Here is a 20,687-nt window from a genome sequence, read left to right on the forward strand (position 1 = left end):
ATGTCATAAAATGTAAATTCAATGGATTTTAGTAAATTTACCTTAAGCTCAGCTTAAGAATCCTTCCATCACCCTCGCCCCCACAAATTCCCTCATTTCCATTTTCAGTCAATCCTCAATCCAAGCTCCAGCTTCCAGCAACCACTAATTTCCTCTTTCATTACAGTCTTCCTTTTGTAGAAACTCCGCACAAGTGGGCTCTGGCCTGTGTTCTTCCACTCAGCATAAAGGTTCTAGGAGCCATCCGTGTGTGGCAGGCTCCTGCTCACTGACCAGCAGTGCTCCACCCAGCAGAAAGACCTGCACGTCTGGGTAGTTTCCAATGTGGGCTATTGTGAATGCACACAATGGCTACTGAACATGCACACACGAGCATCTATGTGGATATGTTTTTGTCTCTTTGGGAGCAGAATTACTAGACTGTATGATAAATACGTGCTTAATTTTTTTAAAAAACTGCCAAACTCTTCCCTTCTTGGGCTGCCCCATTATACCTTCCTGCCCTGTTTTCTCTATGTGATCACCACACCTGCTTCTTAGGGACTGTAAAGTGGTATCTTGCTGTGGTTTTGTGTGACCAATGATCCCAAGTATGTAATCATATGCTTATGTTGCATTTGTTTATTGTTTCTCATGATGTGTCTATTCAAATTTTTTGCCCCTTTCTTGATTGGGTTGTTTGCTTAATATGGAGCTGTAATAGTTCTTTAAATATTCCAGATACAATTTATGTTTAAATATTTTTTGTTTAAACGTAGATGGACCCAATACCTTTATTTTGCTTATTTAGTTTTATGTGGTGCTGAGAATTGAACCCAGTGCCTCACACATGCAAGGGAAGCACTCCACCACTAAGCTACAACCCCAGCCCCCAGTTATAATTCTTTATCAGATAAATATTTGCAAACTTATTTTAGTCTATGGCTTGCCTTTTCAGTTTATGAACAGTGTCTTCTGAAGAGCAAACTGTTTTATTTTAAATGAAGTCAAAACCATCAATTTTCCTTTTGTTGTTCATGTTTTTAATATCATCACACCTTCACCTAATCCACTGTCAAAAATATTTGCTCCTACAAATGGTAGAATTTCTGGTCTCACATGAAAGCCTCCAATGTATTTTAAGTTAATTTGTGTGTGTGTTTTAAGGTAAAGGTAAAGATTATTTGTTTGCATGTGTTGTTCAAATGTCATAGTACCACTATTGAAATGATAATCCTTTGGCACAGTGAACTGCCCTAGCACTTTGGTCAATAATCATTTGACCATATTTTGCTCAGCTAATATGCATGTCTACCCCCACACCTGTTGTACACTATTTTAATTACTAGAGCTTTAAGGTAAGTTTTGAAATGAGGTACTGTAAGCCCTCCAACTTTTTCTTTAGGGGCTATCCCAGGTCCTTTGTGTTTCCACTTAAAATTTGAGATCATCTTGTCAGCATCTACAAAGATATCTGTAAGAATTTTAACAGGAATGCACTGAATTTATTAATCAAATACAGATAAAATACCATCTTAACAACTTCCAATCCATGAACATGGTATACCTTCGTATATTTATCATGGTATATTTATCTAGGACTTCTTTATTTTCAAAGCAGCGCTTTTTTTTTTCAAGTCTTCATACATGTACTTTGGATAATGATGTCTATCACATTCCACCATCCTTGCTAATTCCTTGCCCCCTCCCACCCTCTTCCCTATCTAGAATTCATCTATTCCTCCTATGCTCTCCCTCCCTACCCCACTGAGTGTCAACCTCCTTATATCAGAGAAAACATTCGGCATTTGTTTTTTGGGGGATTGGCTAACTTCACTTAGACTCAGCAGTGCTTTTCATTTCCAGTATAGTTGTCTCGTGCTTCATTAAATTTATTCCTAAGCATATTCTTCTTTTTGATGCTATTGTGAATCAATTTAAAATTTTCACTATTAGACTGTTCATCTCTCTCTCTCTCTCTGTTTTTTTTTTTTTTAGTATCAGGGATTGAACTCAGGGACACTCGACCACTGAGCCACATCCCTAGCCCTATTCTGTATTTTATTAGAGACAGGGTCTCATTGAGTTGTTTACCACTTCACTAAATTGCTGAGGCTGGCTTTGATCTTGTGATCCTCCTACCTCCACCTCCTGAGCTGCAGGACTGTTCATCTCTAATAAAATAACAATTTATGTGTTCATAAGCCTTTACTTTTACCATATTCCTTTTTTGTTGTTTTGAATAACATATTCTTCACTTTAAGTGTTAAATATCAGCTCTTACCTCATTATTCCACTTCCCTTCTACCAAAATAAGTTATACCAAGAGGAAGGCAAACATTTCCACCATCTCTTTAGGAAACTATCTGGTTTAGAACAGTAATTCAAAGTGAGCCATTAATAAACAAAGCTCAGATAGTCCACTATTTGTGCTATATAACATTTAAAATTACACTTAGCAAAAAACCAAACTTATAACATATTTTTTTAAGTTGGTATAAAGAATCTCTCTGCCTCCCACTCTTAAAAATCTTAGTTTTCACGTTTGAACAAATTCAACTCACAACCTCTTTCGTAAATAAAACATAACTGAAGCACAGCCATGCTCAATTGTTGTGGCTGTCTTTGAGCTGTAACAGCAGAGTGTATATGTTTTACAACCCAAAAGCCAAAGTTCACTATTTGGTCCTTTACAAAGTCTGCTGTGTGAATCAGGCAAACATTGCACTCTCTTAAATTAAGAAGAATTAATATCCAATGTGTAGCACTACAGAATGTTTGTATCACTGCTTAAATGTCAATCTTGATACCTAATTCCCAATGTGAGGATATCTGGAGGTGGAGTCTTGCGGATGTGATTAGATCATATGGTAGAATCCTCATAATGAAATTAATGCCCATAGAGAAGAGACCTAGAAAGCTCTCTTGCTCCTTCTACCACGTGAGGTTACAAAGAGAATCTCAATAACTATGAGTCAGAAGCCAGCCTGCACCAGACCAAATCTGTGAGCCTGATCTTAGACTGCTCAGCCTCCAGAACTGTGAGAGAAATTTCCATTTTTTATCAGTTTATGGTACTATGTCACAAAAGCCCAAACTAACTAATAAGATATGTAAGAATACTCTGTTCCCTAAATATTTTTCCTTAGTCTTTATCACCTAAACTTTTCAATTATTTTTCCTCAAAATTTTTAAAGTTTATTTGAAAATACTGGCTATTAAAAAAAAAAAAAACAGTGAATATTAGAATAAGTTAAGTTTCACAAGTAAATTACCTAATATGGACCAGAATAATACAGCCTGTATATGAATGTTAAATGAAGGGAGCTACAAAATAATCAAGCTTATATTGTGTCAAAAGATTTTAATTTACACACGGATCTGTTTTAGAGAACAATGATACAATAAACACCTCATAAAGACCATAAAGCAGATAGATTCAAGAAACTGAAAACTGTTGAGTACTCGGAGAAGTACAAATTATTCGTTTTAAACATTTAAAACCCAGCTGTTCAAAAAATATGCATACCACGTAAAACTAGACTGAAAGATGTAAGTAGAATTATATAATACATGGACAATAACTTTGAGCAACACATAAGAATGTTCAAATCCCATCCATCTAGTGTAACTGGGTTGTAGCTCAGTGGCAGAGCTTTTCCTTCATATGTGTGAGGCCCTGGGTTTGAGCCTCAGCACCACATAAAAATAAACAAACAAAAATAAAGACATTGTGTCCATCTACAACTAAAAAAATTTTTTTAAATGAGCATATATGAGTAACAAGAAAGAAAAAATAAAGTCAAACACAGAAACATAAATGGGTATAAAATGAAACAGAAGAGACCTTAAAATATCAAAACACACATTTTTCCAGTTAATTATTCCCCTGCTATTTGTTTCCTAATAACAATTCAGATGGCAAAACCCAACTCATCCTAATCAGTTCCATCAGCAGTGTCAGATGCCAACACCTGAATTCTGTTCTAAATGTCAGTTACATATACACAACTATCATTTTCTCTCCAAAAACTTACATAAAGAAAAAACACACAACTATCTGTCTTACCATAAAGATTTTACCCAACTATTTGTCTCTAAAGCAGCACTATCCAATAGAATTTTCTGAATAACAGAAAAGTTCTCTATGTTAGTCACATGTGGCTGTATAACAACTGAAATGTGACTAGTGTAACTAAGGACCTGAACTGTAAGTTTTAATTAACATATTACATTAAATTAACATTAACCACATGTAGCTAGTGGCTACCATATTGAACACTACTCGTCCAAAGTACTAGAAAGTTAACTTCACAGATTTCTATTGGTTCAGAAAAGAAATAATTTCCTTTTTCTTGCTATGAATTAACTAACCTTCTAACCCCAAGGCATATTACTTCTGCTTTAGCAAGTAAGTAGCACATAAATCCTGTTTTCAGTAACGTAATCTGGTTTTTCTCCTACCATCTCCAGATGAAAAACATACAGCTAGTTTTTATCAGATATCAAGGGTACTGCAGTTTTACTTTGAACCAGCCATCTATACAAGGTTTTAAAAACAGGATCATAAAGGTGCAGATTGCTTCACCTAAAACACCACCAAAATGTTCTTTTTTCTCTTATAAAAACTAATTCAAGGGCTGGGATTGTGGCTCAGCCTTGCATGTGCGAGACCCTAGGATCGATCCTATAAAAAAGCACCACATAAAAATAAAATAAAGGTACTGTGTCCAACTACAACTAAAAAATAAATATTAAAAAAAAAACTAACTCAAACTTCAAGAACTTTTAACCATTGATTGGTGAAGAACACAACAGAAGGGTGATGAATAGTGTAAACACAGAAGATGCAAAATAAAGTGAGACTTAGAAAAGCACTCATCAAAAGCTGCTGGGCTGATTCCTTGTGCAAAACTCTTGCAGACATTTGTGTTTCCAAATTTTGAAAAATAATGGACAAATGTTATATATCACTTGTCAGGTATTATGGAATACTCCAGCAGGAACTGCTAGTATGCTCTGTCCCTGGGTTTTACATTAAGTACCTTTTACATATCTTTTACATATTTCCAAATTTATATCTCTAATCCTCCTATCCAGATCCCAATATGTGTATACCTAGCTACCCAACTGCCATTACATGTCTCCAGTTACTTAAAGTCAACATTATTTACTCAACAAATACTTATTGAGTGTTTACTATACACCAAACATTGTTTTAGGGGCTGAATAAATACCCACTTGAAATGCTCTATATCCTCAAAATGATCCCCACTTTCGAGTAGAGTATGGAACCTGGGACTTCCTTATTTTCTACCCGCACTACCCGTCAATCATCCACCCCTTCTAAATTTACCCAAGTCTCTCTCCAATTCATTCACTCCACCCCACTTCACTGCTGTCACCTATTGACTAGTGGAGGCAATATGGCACCACAGGACATCTGAAAACATCTGGACTCATGGTTGTCACACTTGGGGGGTGCTGCCAAGATCTTCTAAAGGTCCTTCAGTGCACAGGTCAGTCCTGAACATCAAAGAACTAGCCACCCTAACATGCCAGCAATGCAGAGATGAGCAGCTACACTCTAAGAGACTGGAAGTGATGCGTAGCACCAACTCGGCAGTTTTTCCCTTAAGGAATCATGATTCAGAATTATTTTTAGTATAACAAATAAAATTCTCTGAGTTGAGTACTCACTTGTGCATGCTCTCCACTCCTATTATGATCATGATGCAGTAGGAAATCCCACTTTGCACAAGAAAATGTAAGGCATACCTGTAACAAAGTAAGAGTCCTGTTAGAAAAAGTCACAGACATCGAGCTCAAATAACTTAAGCTAACAAATACTTAGACAGAACCCAGAACATTCCCAGATTAAAAAAATAAGGAATAAAACCTACAAAGCCAAAAATCCAAAAATTCACTGGAGAAGTAGTCCCATGTTCAGCCCCAGAAGCTGGAAACCAACCTCTAAACACTACACTCAGTGGCCCAGGATTCCATGTCTCCCAGCAACAGGAAGCAGGGTGGGGTCTGTGGCTCAAGGATCACAGCCTTCCTCCTACTCAAGCCAGTGAGTGAAGGGCAGTGTTCAAGGAAGCCCTGCACAACATCTGCTGCTCCCAAGCTGCCTTCTCCAACCCTAGCTTGACTCTGCCTTTCTCTGTTGAACAACTGTACTCACAAAACAACAAAAAGTACTGAGTATTAGCGCTTACTAAAAAATGAGTATGCCCAAATCTATTCACAAAACAATTCTAATAAATTTAGAATACATTTGTCATCTGATAATTTGCTGTAATGTACCTACAAGACACTCTGGCTTACATGGAAGCATTTTCTAATATCTTAATATAGAAAATAAACAAATGAGAGAATTTATCCATTCATTTCACAAAATTCAGGCAACATAGGATTAGGATCTCTGGGATTAAAATCCATTACACCATCACTGAGGTCACGCATGTGCGTGCTCCCTCTTTCAATCTTTCTCCTTTGGTGGCATCAATAATTCATGATAAAAATTTCAAATCACTGTGTACAACTGAAGTATTAATAAATGTCTAAAACCTATGATTAGAATCACTTTTTAACTTAATCATTATGAAATAACTGCCACCACTGATGTAGAAAAGTTACTTAAATATTTGAACACACTTTCCGTACGTAAGGAAGAAGGTCCAAGGCAGGCACAGAGGAGCAACTCCCTTTGCCCACTGGGCCAGGCAGGCCGCTCTGCTCCTGTCTCTCACACACAGGACACAATGCTGGCCTGCAGTGCTGCCGTGGTGAGAGCGCTAGGAGATGGCTGAAGACCTTTACGAGTATAAATTCAAATATAAAGAGGCTTAAAAGAAAAGCATGATTAACACACACCCTTCTCAAAATCATCCACATCCTATTTATTGCCAGCACAACAACTCACTCACAGACTTGAGCGAACATGTTGAAGGGCCTGCTAGATTCTTCTAGGGGCTTTTAAAATTGAGAGCACAGCTCATTAAAGGTACTTATCTTAAACAAGAGAAAAGAAAATAAGCTGTAGTATTCTTTGGGGAAAATTTTACTTTTCTATGAGTAAATTTCCTTGGAATACAAGACATGAAAACTCTGAGGCCAATGATTTTATTTCTCAAACAGCACTATGGTGCCTACTGTCACTTTCAGGTGCCCACTCTCCTGGCATCGCCATTCTGACGACCTGCCTGGCAATCTTGTGGATGCAGTGCAACGCGTGGGCAGCTGTCTAGAGCACCTCCACATCCAGCACCAGCTGCTGTTCGAATGGTCACTGCACTTGTGATGTCCTCGTGCTTTCCTGAGGACTCCGCCTGTCCTCATTAGGAAGATGGGTGCAACGGATCTACAACAGCCACTTGGGTCTTTCAGGACTGAGCGAATAGAAGGAAAGCACTGACCGGGTTACCTGGCAGGGAAAGCACCCAACTAGTAAGCATTATTAATAGAGTAAAAAAATTAGAAAATTTTAAAGAAATTCTTTAGTTTTCTTTTCTAAAAAAAAAAAAATTAGAAAAAGAATTTTAAGATGGGGCTGGGGATGTGGCTCAAGCGGTAGCGTGCTCGCCTGGCATGCATGTGGCCCATACAAACAAAGATGTTGTGTCCATCGAAAACTAAAAAATAAATATTAAAAATTCTCTCTCTCAAAAAAAAAGAATTTTAAGATGCTCTCTAACCAACCTTCATAATTTCAGAGTTAAGGAAACTAAGGTCTGACACCCAGTCAACAAGAAAACTTGTGTTGTCTCTGGCCACTGGTTGATTCTTCAAGGGGCAGGGTGAGGTAGAATGTGCATCATAATCTTTTCAGCTGTGTGAGCACTTTGAAAATAAATGCTTTCTCCCCAAATTTTAATTTATTTTTTACTTCAGTTGTATTAGTATTTTATTGACTGACTGGCTGATTGATAGAGGTGCTGGTGATGGAACCATGCTGGCCTCATGCATGCTAGGCAAATACTCCACCACTGAGCTACATGCTTAGTCCTATTTTTATTTTATTTTTTACTTTATTTTATTTTCTGGTACAAGGGATTGAACTCAGGGGCACTCAACCACTGAGCCACATCCCCAGCCCTATTTTGTATTTTTTATTTAGAGACGGGGTCTCATTGAGTTGCTTAGCACCTCACCGTTGCTGAGGCTGGCTTTGAACTTGTGATCCTCCTATCTCAGCCTCCAGTCCAGAGCCACTGGGATTACATGCATGCACCACCACACCCAGCTAGCCTTAATTTGTTTTTAACTAACACATGTTATTTATTTTGAATTTCAAATCACACTAAAGATAGACATAAATTTATTTAATAGAGCACAAGTTTTAAAAAGGCTGAAAACATTTGATTTTTTCAACTACTTATTGAATATTATTATTATTATTATTATTATTATTATTATTATTATTATTATTATTTTGAAGTGTTGGTGATTAAACCCAGGGTCTCCAGGTTTTTGGGTAAGCACTCTACCACTGTGCTATAACCCCCGTCTCCTGAATTGTCATTTTCTGAAAACCACTGTGGTAGACACTGGAAATATAAGAATAAGATGACACCATTTCTGGCCTCAGAGAGCTTCCAGTCTAGAGAGAAACACACAAATAAAACAAGAACACTACTCCAATACTGTATGATAAACACTAACAAAGAAATTGGATAAACACAAAAATTTCCAATCTGGATCACCAACTATGTGACAGGAACCCAGCTTGCGCATTTGTAATCTACAAATTCACTCCCAACGGCTTGCCTCCAGAGCATTCCAGAGGACAGGTTTGTGGATGGGAGATGCTCAACTACTGAAGTCTACACAAATATTTCAAAAACTATGGAACCAGAAACACTTTTGGTCCCAAGCGTTTCGGATAAGGGATACTCAACCTGTGACACATAAGTGACCTTGAGTAATGGCCCCTGCTCACAGCGTTTGCTGTAGCACCTTGGCTTTTAGTGCTCAGAATAATCACTGACTGCACTTTACACAGAAGCAAGTGAAGCTAACAGGGGTCAAATAACAAGTCCAAAGTCAGACCGCTACAGGCAAAGCCCCCAGACCTCATCGGGTCTATCTGACTTCAAAGTCTAAGCTTCATTTCATTACCCTATACAGTTACCAAAGGTATTTAAATGATTTTAACTATTAACTAATTTTCAGTTTAAAAAAAAAACCTTACAGATGATAGTTTAAAAAAAATTGAGAACAAGCAGAAGTAGGTAAAATAATCAATTATTACAGAGTACAAATGTATGTCCTTCCAAAAGGAAGTTGTAAAAACCAGTAACAGATGATTACCTTTAAGCCTGAAAAACAAAGTGCTAAAATGTAAATGAAAAAATATTTCACTTCTCACTAGCTAAATTCAACTAGCAAAGAGTGATCTTACACATGATGCAGAGGCATCAACACCTCTCTTCCCAAAGGAAGGAGAGCAAAATGGATTTCTCTTTTAAGAAAGGAAAACTCAATTTTTAAAAATCCTGATTATCACATATAACTTGAAATACTAAGATTACATAGCTGGGCATGGCAGTGTCTGCCTGAAATGCCAACAACTCAGGAGGATGAGACAGGAGGATCGAAAATTTGAGTCAGCCTCAGCAACTTAGCAAGACCCTGTCTCAAAATTAAAAAGGGTTCAGGATGTAGCTCAGTGGTAGAGCGCCCGTGGGTTCAATGCCCAGTACCAAAAAAAAAAAAAAAAAAACAACTTGCAATTATCTAACATTAAAGCCAGGTATCATGTGCCACCATGTTACGAAGCATCCAAGGCAGCTTGCATGTCAAGGAAGTGCTTCGTCAGTAAAGAACAGTGAAGCAGAGAAACCTGCCGGCCCTACCTCTATGTTACAGGGTCCCAGCATCATCATCCACTGTTGCCACAGGCCACAAATTGAGTGATATGCCCTGGCCAACCTCCTCCAACCCTCATGAGAACATTCTACAAGTACATATTGAAAACCCAAGTTACTTATGTGTAAAATGTATAGGCAGAAATGTACTTCACTCTAGAAAAATAAACTGGGATAAGAAAGAATGGTAGGGTTTGATACCTGTTGAAGCTGGTGATGGGCACCTGAGAGTGTATACTCCTATGTTTAAAATTTTTCATAATAAAAAGTTTTTTAAATGGGTGTTTATAAATAAACATAAATAAATATAAACACATTAATGTTTATATTTTCCCCCCATTGCATGATTTACCAGAAGCCTTGGTTTCTACCCAAGAAAACTTTGATGACACAAATCTGATGTCATCAAGGAAGGAAAAGACCATGTTTGGATCCACCTGGGAGATCAACTCACACCTCCTCCTGCACACATGCATGCCCAAGACAGCACCCTGACTCAAGGCTGGCCACAGGGCCATGCAGGCAGGGACACAATAAATCATGCCTCAGTGACTTTTCATGAGTTTCTAGGAAACACCTGCAATTGCCAGAGGCAAAAATTAGACTAAGAAATACCAACACACTCCAGAATGCTACATCATCCCAGAACAAACAGAAGTGTCATCAGACTGCAGGTGCCACACCCCACGGGGGCAAGTGGCTGGGACAGACCATGCGGGTGCACTTCCACCTCACCGCACTCTGCTCTCAAGCAGCCTGGCATCCTCCTGGAGTGGTGAGCAATCAGCAAGTGACACGCAAGGTAAGTGTCCTAGAAAGGACACCAGAGGGAGGCACCAAGCAGCCCTTCACCAAGAGTCCACCTGGTTAAGATGCTCTCCCTGGCACCCAGGAGGCGCTGTTCTGGATGAAGGCTCTCAGGTAGCCCAAGATAGAGAAGGGGCTCACTGAAGGACCACCCAGGCCCACACGAAGGACACAAATAAAGCCCTCCATCATAAATAACTTTTCTTCACCAAGAGCACACTCTTTTTGCCAATGGTAGAACCTAAACAGTGGTAAGAGAGCTCTCTCAATATGGACATTACCGGCCTCTTAGAAGCCACTAGCACCAAAAAAAAAAGAAAGAAGAAAGAAAACCATCACCAGCACCACACCCATTTAAAATGTTCTGTCTTGGCATAAAAGATTTGCACAGTGCTGCAAAGAACTACCCAGCCAGATGAAAATGTCTTTTTACATCCTTTTTTATCTCTCCTTTTTCATAAGTTACAATTTAGTAAATTCCTCTCTAAGACCAACCAAAGAGTGACAGCCCATTCCCCACTCTTTGTTCTGCTATTAAAAATAAAAATGTTAAGTCTTGAGAGAAAACTTTATAAGCAAATAAAAGAACAAAACCCTTAAATGTATCTTTAGCAGCTCAATTCTCAAATATATCCAAATAGTCTTCATTTAAACGTGATCAAAATAATACTTACCATCCAAAGCAAAAAAGTGCAAGATAAAGGCCCAAAAGGGTAGCAACTATATGTCTTATAAAAGAGCTAGTTTTGCTTGAATGTAGATAAGTTCGAAACCAAATGGCTGCTAACAAGGCAAAGAGTTGGCACACTACAAAGTTGACCTGTAAAGAAAAATCAAAATTTTGCATTAGCAACAGACTTGAATTTTTCATTTTATGGTACATTTAAATTCTCAGGACAAAAACATCATGGTTACATAAAATTAAGAGCTTCCAGTTTAAAAAACAAACAAACAAAAATCCAGCCTGCCCAGGGAGGAACCTCAAGCTTCAACACCCTCTGTGCACACTGCACCTAGCACGGTCAGATGGGCCCAGGTCGGGGAGTCTGGAAGGGCACCTGTGTGGCAGAGGGAGCCCAGGCGTTGGAGCCCTGCACTAACTCTCCTGGGGGAAGAGGAGCTGGCCTCCACAGTGCTCCAGGGCATCCGTGGCAGTGGGAGTGGGGCCTGCACACTCTAAACGCCACGCCTGTCAACCAAGGGCCCTGGCGGCTTAGTCTCAGGGACAGTAAGAGGACTGACAACAGACCTGCGGCCTTCAGAAAGCCACAGGGAAACTCCTCCCCAAGTTCCCAGCAGCACCTCCAGGTGGCCTCACAATGGCCAGCAACCACAAAACCCCCGGGAGAGGCGAAGGCTCTGGGGCCTTGGCTGCTCTCTCCCCGAGCTCCACAGAAGGGCTCCGAACATGGTCTTCACGGGCACGTGGAGCCTCAAGGAAACCCACCATTTTTCTTTCGAGGCACATTCTCACAGAATGTCCGGGAAGCTGTGTCCCTCAGTCTGTGCGCACCAGACACCACGTTGCCCCCTGAGAGGCACAGCTCTCCGACACACCCGCCTGAGCCCAGTGTCCCGGACAGGCTGCAGTGCTTATGCTCCTAAAGGGTTCCAACAGCATTTTAAAAAATCAAACCCAAAGTAAAATACATCAGAAAAGTCAGTATTCTTGATATTAAAAACTGTTCGCACTTCCATAGCTTTTTACAGTCAAAAAACTTCCAAATATATCAATTCTTTCTTTCAAATCTCTGAATAAAAATTAGGATATGATCTTGAAGAAATTCTTTAAAAAGAAATTTCTTTCCTAATAAGAAATCTTAGAAAAAGAATTTAATACCGTCTACCCAAGAGTTGAGGAAAATAAGGTCTGACACCTATAAGTCCCTCGCCGTGCATGCCCAAGGGGCAGCCACAGGACATGTACAAACGCCCAGGCCCAGCACCGGCCCAGGGTAATTCTGATATCTAATATAAATAGGAAACATATGCACAGAATTTCAATCAATATTAGACAGCCTCTTTAAAAAGTTTGCAGATAGTGGTTTAAGGACATCATAAAGGAGAAGCCTGAGGGTGAATGTCACCAAGCAGGTGGAAATGCTGGGCCACAGCAGTAGGGAGTTCCAAATCCCTGTTTGAGGAACCTCCCTCCTTCTCCCTCAGCCTTCTCTCTCTTCCCATACTTGTATATTAATATAATTTAAAACAAAGTGTGGGGAATGGGGTGGTGGCTCAGTCATAGAGCACTTGCCTAGCACATGTGAGGAACTAGGTTCCATCCTCAGCACCACATAAAAATAAATAAATAAAATACAGGTATTGTGTCCATCTACAACTAAAACTATTAAAAACAAAGAAACAAACAAAAAGTGTGAAGCTGGGCATGGTGACGCAGACCTGTCATCCCAGTAACAGGGGAGGCTGAAGCAGGAGGATCACAAGTACAAGGCCAGCCTCTGCAACTCAGAGGGACCCTGCCTCAAAATTTAAGAAGGGATGGGGATGTAGCACAACGGCAGCCGCCCCCCCCCCCGCCCCATTCAATTGCTACTACCACACACACTCAAAAAAAAATATGATTACTATAGAAACATTTTAGAACTACTGACATATCGGACGGATTTTATAGAATCTTTGTGACCATCTATTTTCAAACTGTCATCTTTTTAGATCAAGAAAACGAGATCAGATCTTACTGTAATCAAAATCTTTGGTGCCCGAATGTCTTTGTCAACACACACCCGTGCACACATTCTTACAATCCTCAAGGCATGAGAACCATCATGCTGGACAGTAAGAAAAAGGGGGGAAACCCTACAACATTAAGGAAGCACTCAGTGATTAAAAGTGCAAATGAAGGGCTGGGGATACAGCTCAGTTGGTAGAGTGCTCGCTCGCATAAACAGGCTCTGGGTTCAACCCCAGCACCACAAGAAAAAAGAAAAAAAATGTGCAGGAGAGAAATGAACAGGGGATGGAGATGAGAGGGAGGGAGGGGCCATAAAATATAGCAATGAAAAACCACTGACAATTTTTTTTTCTTTTAAGAAAATGTGATTTGCACTCTGCTTCTGCATAGGAAGGAAAAGAACAAAAAAACACAGTAGGAGGCCACTGCTCCAATGCCCGGAGGACAGAGGCCTAGACTTGCTGGGAGAGAAGTGAGCTAAAGAAGAGGGTCAGGGTGGGTAGCTAGATAGGACTAGAGCATGGGAAAGGCAGCTCACAGCTGATGGACGCTGGGGAGAAGGTGGGCAGCAAGGGCAGTTTAGGGGAAATGGACTCTATCTTAGCTGTTCTTGGCTTGGGAGTGCCCAGGGGACAAGCTGGCACACTGCAAACACAGCTCAGCATGAGAGGAAACCTTAGGCAAAATCCCAGAGACCTGCAAAGCTCACACCCAAGGCCAAGCACCAAGAGCAACAGAGGAGCAAGCAGAAGTGTAAGAACGAATAGTCCTGGGGTGGGGGCAAATGCTCAAGCAGCCATGGTCACTGCCAAGTGTCAAAAGTCCAAAGGAGCCTCCTGATCTGGCCACCACTGGTGATCGTGGTGAGAGTAGCTGACAACTCCCCAGAGCCATATCTTATAGATGAGAAGATTTAAGTCCCAGTGTGGAGGGAGCCTAAGAATTCATACATTTACCCACCAACTGCCCAGGTAACCATGCGGGAGACAGGAAGATGCACAGAATGTGGTCCTGCTCAGGAAGGATGAGGAACAGTTCCGGTCCAGAGCTGGAGCAGGAATCCAGTGCTAAGGCCTAGAAAACCCAGGGAAAGGGCAGCCCCCACCCCCCTGCGGAGGGGAGGCTTCCCGAAGGCAACCCTGGACCACAGGCCTTGTAACTGCCTGTGAAATAAGATTGGGACAGTCGTCGGTGGTAGAACTCTAAGGAGGGGGAGCAGCGTCATTCATATCAAGATGTGCAGGACAGCCAGATGGAAAAGTCCAGATTATCTGTTACTTGGCTAGGAAAGACTAGAAGACGTACACACCCAAAATTCCAATAAGTCCTCTGAAAGTTCTTAAATGTAAAACTTCCCCACACAGAAATCCTATCTGTCTTAGTCGCTGAGATCAGGTGGGGCTGGAAAGGCAAATGAATCCTGAGGGAGAAAGAGCAAGAGTGCAGGTAGGCACGCACCTCCAACAGGTCCTCCTTCAGGACCCCAGGGTTGCGGGTCGCGCTACCCACCACGCGCTGTGCTCCTCACACTAACTCCATCATCCAGTCCCAAGAACGGGGAGCTGCACCCCAAGTCACTCAACCAACTAAGCACCAAGCTCAAGGTCACATAAAGGAAGACTTAAGCCCAAGTCTGACTGAGCCTGCGCTGTCCCAGCCTCTGCTTCCAGAGGTGGTCTGAAGATCACACTCAATTGCTACAGGCAAGATTCTGAAAGACATGCTATCTACTAGGTATGGCTGTTCTGTTTCCAAAAAACCCACAAAAGGCCATTTCACATAGCTAATAAACATGATCAAAAATACGCTGTGTGGAATTACTGTACACTTGTTTTGGCCTGTTACAGTTATCTTTCTATATAAGTTTTCTTCCAGGTGGAAAGAAGTAAACTAAAAAGATTTTATGTTCTTCTTTCAAAAACTATTTTATTGAAAATACAGACATGCCTCCATACCTGCAGGTTCCACAATCACCAGATTCAACTAACCATGGGTGGAAACTCTGTGTGTGTGTGTGTGTGTGCTGACCACTCACAGACTGTTCTTCTTGTCATTATTCTCTAAGCACTGCAGTATAACAACTATTTACATTGTATTAAGATTGTAAATCATCCAGAGATGAGCTAAGTATACAGGAAGTCACATTCAATACTGCACCATCTTAAATAGGAGACTTGACAGCCATGAATTTTGGTATGTGAGGGGGATTCTGGAACCCTCCTCCCCAGTACTGAGGCACGTCTTATGGTATTGAAATGACCTAACCCCTGAAGTAATGAGCCTGAAAACTGCATTCAGTAATGCGGGAGTGGGAGGCAAAGGTGGACAGCACAGGCAAAGGAGAGAGAAGGCAACAGTGAAAAACTGAAACCTTTTGAAGACTTATTTATAACACATCTGTTTGTTACAAAAGAAATTTGTTTAAAAAACAAAACAAAATTAAAAAAAAAACTGCATCTAAAAATACTTAGAAAAGCCATGGTTTAGATAGGACAGAGGGGTGCTTACTCTACATAGTGTAAGGGAAGTATGTTTCAACACTGAGGGACTGGGTTCAATTTAACACGTAAGTTAGTGTCTGACACGGAGTCTGAAAGCCACCTTAGCACTTAGTGGCTCATAAAACTTCAAAGTAATACCAACAAGATTATCTTTTAAAGACATTCAAAGAATTTAATAATAAATCAAAATAAATTTGAAAGAAGTTTAAGAGATTCCTTAAGAGGAAATTTGAAAGCCTTTCCCAAGGGAAAAAAAAAACAGACATAAAAAAAGACCGGTAGATTTTGAATACACAAAGATTTTTTAACTACATACGGGAAAATGCAGAGAAAAAAAAGCAAAAAACAAAAAGTGGGGGAAAATATCTACAAAACATGACATTTTTTTAATATACTGAAAACTTTTACATAGCCATGAGAAAATTATGAACTACCAAAAGCAAATTGGGCAAAAAGGCATGCAAATTTAAGAATGTCAATGTCTCATTCAGATCTAAGAAATGTTCTTTTTCAACCCTAACTAAAAACGTGTGCATTAACCACCAAGAGGCACTGCACTTCACCTCCACTGGGGATCTGCTGGCTAAGATGATGCATGGACCAGAACTCTCAACTGCCAGAAAAGAAATTTTCAGGACCATCTTTCTGTAGTCAATGTTCCAGAAGTGAGAGCAAAGTGGGCCCCTCCATCCGCCCATGATTACACAAAGAGCAAGACAGACTTGGTGTTTTAAGCTGGTGAGGTCTGGGGATGGCCTGTTAGTGCAGCATAACCTAGCTAGTTTTTCCTGACTTGATATATAACTAAAACAATGTCAAAGAAAAATATACACATACCCCCATGAAACACATAATAAAGCATATTAAAAATATGTAGAAAGAACTTCAAGAAGTCAAAAGAAAAATACATTATGTGGAAAAAGAAACTAACATGTAAGTCATAGATATTACCAATTAAACAAGATTGTTAAATGTGGTAAAGGGAAGTATATGGATCTGTCCGCTCTAACAGGTAAGATCGGCAGCGTATTAGTAAATGAAGTGCGAGTTGCAGGACAGAAGGGAAATCCCATCTATGAACACCCGTTCATTAAACATGCATTCATCTGTACTCACTGGCAGCCTCCTGTGCACTGACCACATGCTAGACATTAATTAATACACACCACCCTCATTCATGGTAGGCGCTCAGCACGTCCTAAGTGTGTGCCAGGCGTGTGCAACATGCTCAACCACAGGAATGAGTACATAATCCACAACCAGGCACATCTCTACTCAAGAGCCCATGTCACCAACCACAGGTTACTCTGCTTCCACACACTCAGACCCAGGAAAATTGGATAGCAAGCCAACAGAGGCGGTACCTATAGGAGGGAGGTAATGAAGAAAGATGCAAACTGGAAACAGCCCAGGGTTCCCCACATTTCTGAACAGCGAAGCCTCTGGTGCAAAGCCCTCCTTTCCGACCCTGTCCTCTCCACTCCCCGCCTACAAGAGTACTTGCCAGCCTTAAGATGGCTAGTAGCTTCCTGCATATTTCCACTCTCACCACCTATATAATTTACTTACTGGATTGCTTTGAAAGATTAACTTTATAAAAATGGTGAGAATCTAACCGTAAACTCTTACAATTGAACATTGCTGCTATTCATCCATGCTGGCACAGGCGGCTACTGCGCGTGTCTGACCAGAAGGAAGACTTCCAGTCAGCAACTGGGCTCCACCTGGCAGCGTTCAACTGCTCTCCCGGGAAGCAGGGCCCTGTTTACAGCCACACAGCAGTATGAGTTCAACGGGTCCCTATTTTTTTTGTTGTTAGAGCTACATATAAAAGTTTTATTCTACTACTTCTACTTTTAAATATATTAAGTACTTCTAAATATCTAGAAGAAATGGACATTTTGCATGAGAATAAGCCTGCTGTGTGATAGCCCTAGTGGAAAACTCACACATGGCCACGGTGGTGCTCCCAGCTACCTTCTACTATGGGTCAGTGTGGCCTTGAACCTTTCCCTCCTCACTTCCTTCTTCCTGCCTTCACTTCCGTGAACAATAGAAGGCATATGCAATCCCTAGAGATGACTGAACAAATTCATATCCAAAAGTCGTTTATAGAGGAGAAGCTTTCCTTCAAATTCCAACAAAAAGTATATAAAACGTGCTAATTTTACTAGCTACTTCATCATGATGACACTAGCAAATTCTTTAACACCTAGAGACTAGATGTTGCAAAACTGGGACTCCTTTGTTCACTGCCACGTATTCTTGATAACAGGTGGTACTGTCAAGACTTTTGATTTTTGCCAAGCTAATGAATATAAAATGTTGTCTCACTGTTTTTTAATTTGTATTTCCCTGATTACTGGAGCCAGGCATTTTCATTAGATGTTTAGCTTCCTCTGCCTATTTTTCTACTATGTTGAATTTTTCAGGTTTTTTTTTTTTAACAGAACATTTATTTCAGGCTGAGGATGTAGCTCAGTGGGAGAGTATTTGCCTAACGTGTGCAATACTCTGGGTTCGATTACCAGCACCACCAAAAGAAAAAAAAAAGAATATTTATCCAAGCCAAGCACAATGGTGTCTGCCTATAACAGCAGCAACTTAGGAGGAGGCTGAGGCAGGAAGATAGCAAGTTCAAGGCCAGTCTGGACAACTAAGGAAGACACTGTCTCAAAACAAAAACTTAAAAAAGGACTGGGGAGGTAGCTCTGTGGTGGCACATCCCTGGGCTCAATCTCCAGTGTTGCTCCCCCTCCAAAAAGAAAGAAAAATCTAGAAACTGAGCTGCAGAGAGCATCTGTCACAGCCCCCAGCTTGCCTTTCACCTTCTTTACAGTGTCTCTTCCAACAGCCACTTCCTCTCAGAGCTGTGCTTTTGCTGTTGGCACCACACACACAACTGTAAAACAAGAATATCTGAACACATATCCACGTGGGTTTTTTAAAAAACAGAAAATGGCTCAAATGTGATTAAATCAGTAAGAGAAAACAGGAATTCTGCAATCCCCACTTTCAACACTAAGATACCAATCTGATTCCTATTTAAACCCAGCACCTTAGTGCTCCCAGTACTAAGGTCTTATAATTCTCAGTAATACATACCATATTCCATTCCTAAACCTAAGTTATCCTTGGTGCTCAATGACGTCAAAATCATCTCCACGTAAGAGCAAAGAACAAGCACAGCAGGATCGGAACCTTGCCCTCCAGGCTCTCATCTTGTGTTTTTTTCTTTTTAGTCCCAAAGTTAAACCTGATCTTACCATTTTCTCATTTTACTAAGGGTGTCTAGACTATAATATGTGACTAAAGAAATGTGAAAATTTCACATATTCACATTCTGTCTGCACAACAGACTGCATTTTCTCTGCTTTACATCTCCTCTCCCTTACTGGAACACACAGAAGGCTCTGGGGTGTTCAAAATGCAAATCAAACCATGCATTTATACCTGTGCAATTTGCTAATGGATCTGCACTGCTAATTAACAGCCATCAGCCACATGTGGCCAAGAGCACTTGTCTGCGCATATTTTAAAAAGAGATGTGTTCAAGTGCCAGTGTACACAAGACTTTGGAAATGTAGTATGAAAAGCAAAAGAATGTAAAGCATCTCATAATAACTTCACATAGATTACATGTAAAAGTAATATTTTATACTCATTAATAAAACACATTATAAACATTAATTTTGGTTGTTTCTTTTTACTTTTGATGTGTCTACAACAACATTTAAAATTATATGTATGACCAGCATTTGTAGTTCATTTTACTTCTAATGGATAAACCATTATATCTTGTCTACTTTATTTCAAAAGGTAAAAAAACCTTTTTTCTTCCTTTTATGAAAAATACTTTAACTGACACACATGCCAAACAAATTTGTTAATTACCTTTTGGTATCAAACACTTAACAATATGCCAAGAACTGACTTAAAATACCTTTAGGGAAAAAAAAAACTTTAATTTCAAGACAGCTCAAAAGATTACAATCCAGGAAAAATCAATAAAAGCACACAACAAAATCTGTTACATCCACATCTCTGTTGATGGAATACAAAATATATTTTAATGCTAATTTTCTACCACTATACATGAATTCTAGATAACATGCTTTCATTCTCAGCCCATCCCTCCCAAGATGAATGGCAGTTGAGACCCCACTTAGATAGAAAGGAGCGTGGAGAAGAATAAGCCAAACAGCCAGAAGCCCAAGATACCTAGAACACCCTTCTGTTTCCTGGCACCATGGGATTCCGCCTGCCAAAGTCTAACTGCATCTTAACCACCTGGACAGCTAGTTAGAAATACCAGCCCCAGAATCTTTCCTCATTTTTGAAATGCAACCTTGAATTCTTTTTTTTTTCTCTTACTTTCCCAGGCCAAACTCACATGTAGTTTTTGGAAAACAAAGGTTTCATCCAGCAACATCATCTGCCACAAACCAATACCAAAGCCAAGCAGAGATGATAGGGCCCAAAGGTAAAGGAAAGAACCACTTTTTAGAATTTTAGAATACAAACTAAAGTCAAACAAAACTACTGGAATACTTTATCAGAAAACTTAACAATAAAACTGGATGGGGGAGCTGGGGCTGTGGCTCAGTGGCAGAGTGCTTGCCTACTGTGTGTAAGGCACTGGGTCCCATCCTCAGCACCACATAAAAATAAAATTATTTAAAAAAAAAAAACTTGATGGGATTTTTCATGCAGCAGGCAAGCATCAGACCCAGTGTCATAGCGGGATATATCATGACCACACAAGCAGACGAGAGGAAGGAGGGCTCGGTGTATGCTCAGAAGCAAACACCCCATCTATCAACTTCAAAGACTGAC

The 20,687-nt window shown here is 40.2% G+C and overlaps 1 protein-coding gene across 5 annotated transcripts in view; it reads right to left on the reverse strand.

Moving 5' to 3' along the window:
- Mboat2 (membrane bound O-acyltransferase domain containing 2) overlaps positions 1 to 20,687 on the reverse strand; it is a 130,887-nt gene that overhangs the window by 76,689 nt on the left and 33,511 nt on the right. For all 5 annotated transcript variants that reach the window (XM_046441212.2, XM_058578348.1, XM_046441214.2 and 2 more), the window contains exons 2-3: positions 11,333 to 11,478; positions 5,680 to 5,757 (exon numbers count right to left, since the gene is read on the reverse strand). In XM_046441212.2, the coding sequence (XP_046297168.1) occupies positions 5,680 to 5,757; positions 11,333 to 11,478 (224 nt within the window). The remainder of the gene's footprint in view (positions 1 to 5,679; positions 5,758 to 11,332; positions 11,479 to 20,687) is intronic.

Source organism: Marmota monax, unplaced genomic scaffold (assembly GCF_021218885.2).
Source record: "Marmota monax isolate L192 unplaced genomic scaffold, Marmota_monax_Labrador192_F-V1.1 WCK01_AAM20220418_F8-fsc00010, whole genome shotgun sequence".
NCBI lineage: Eukaryota > Metazoa > Chordata > Mammalia > Rodentia > Sciuridae > Marmota > Marmota monax.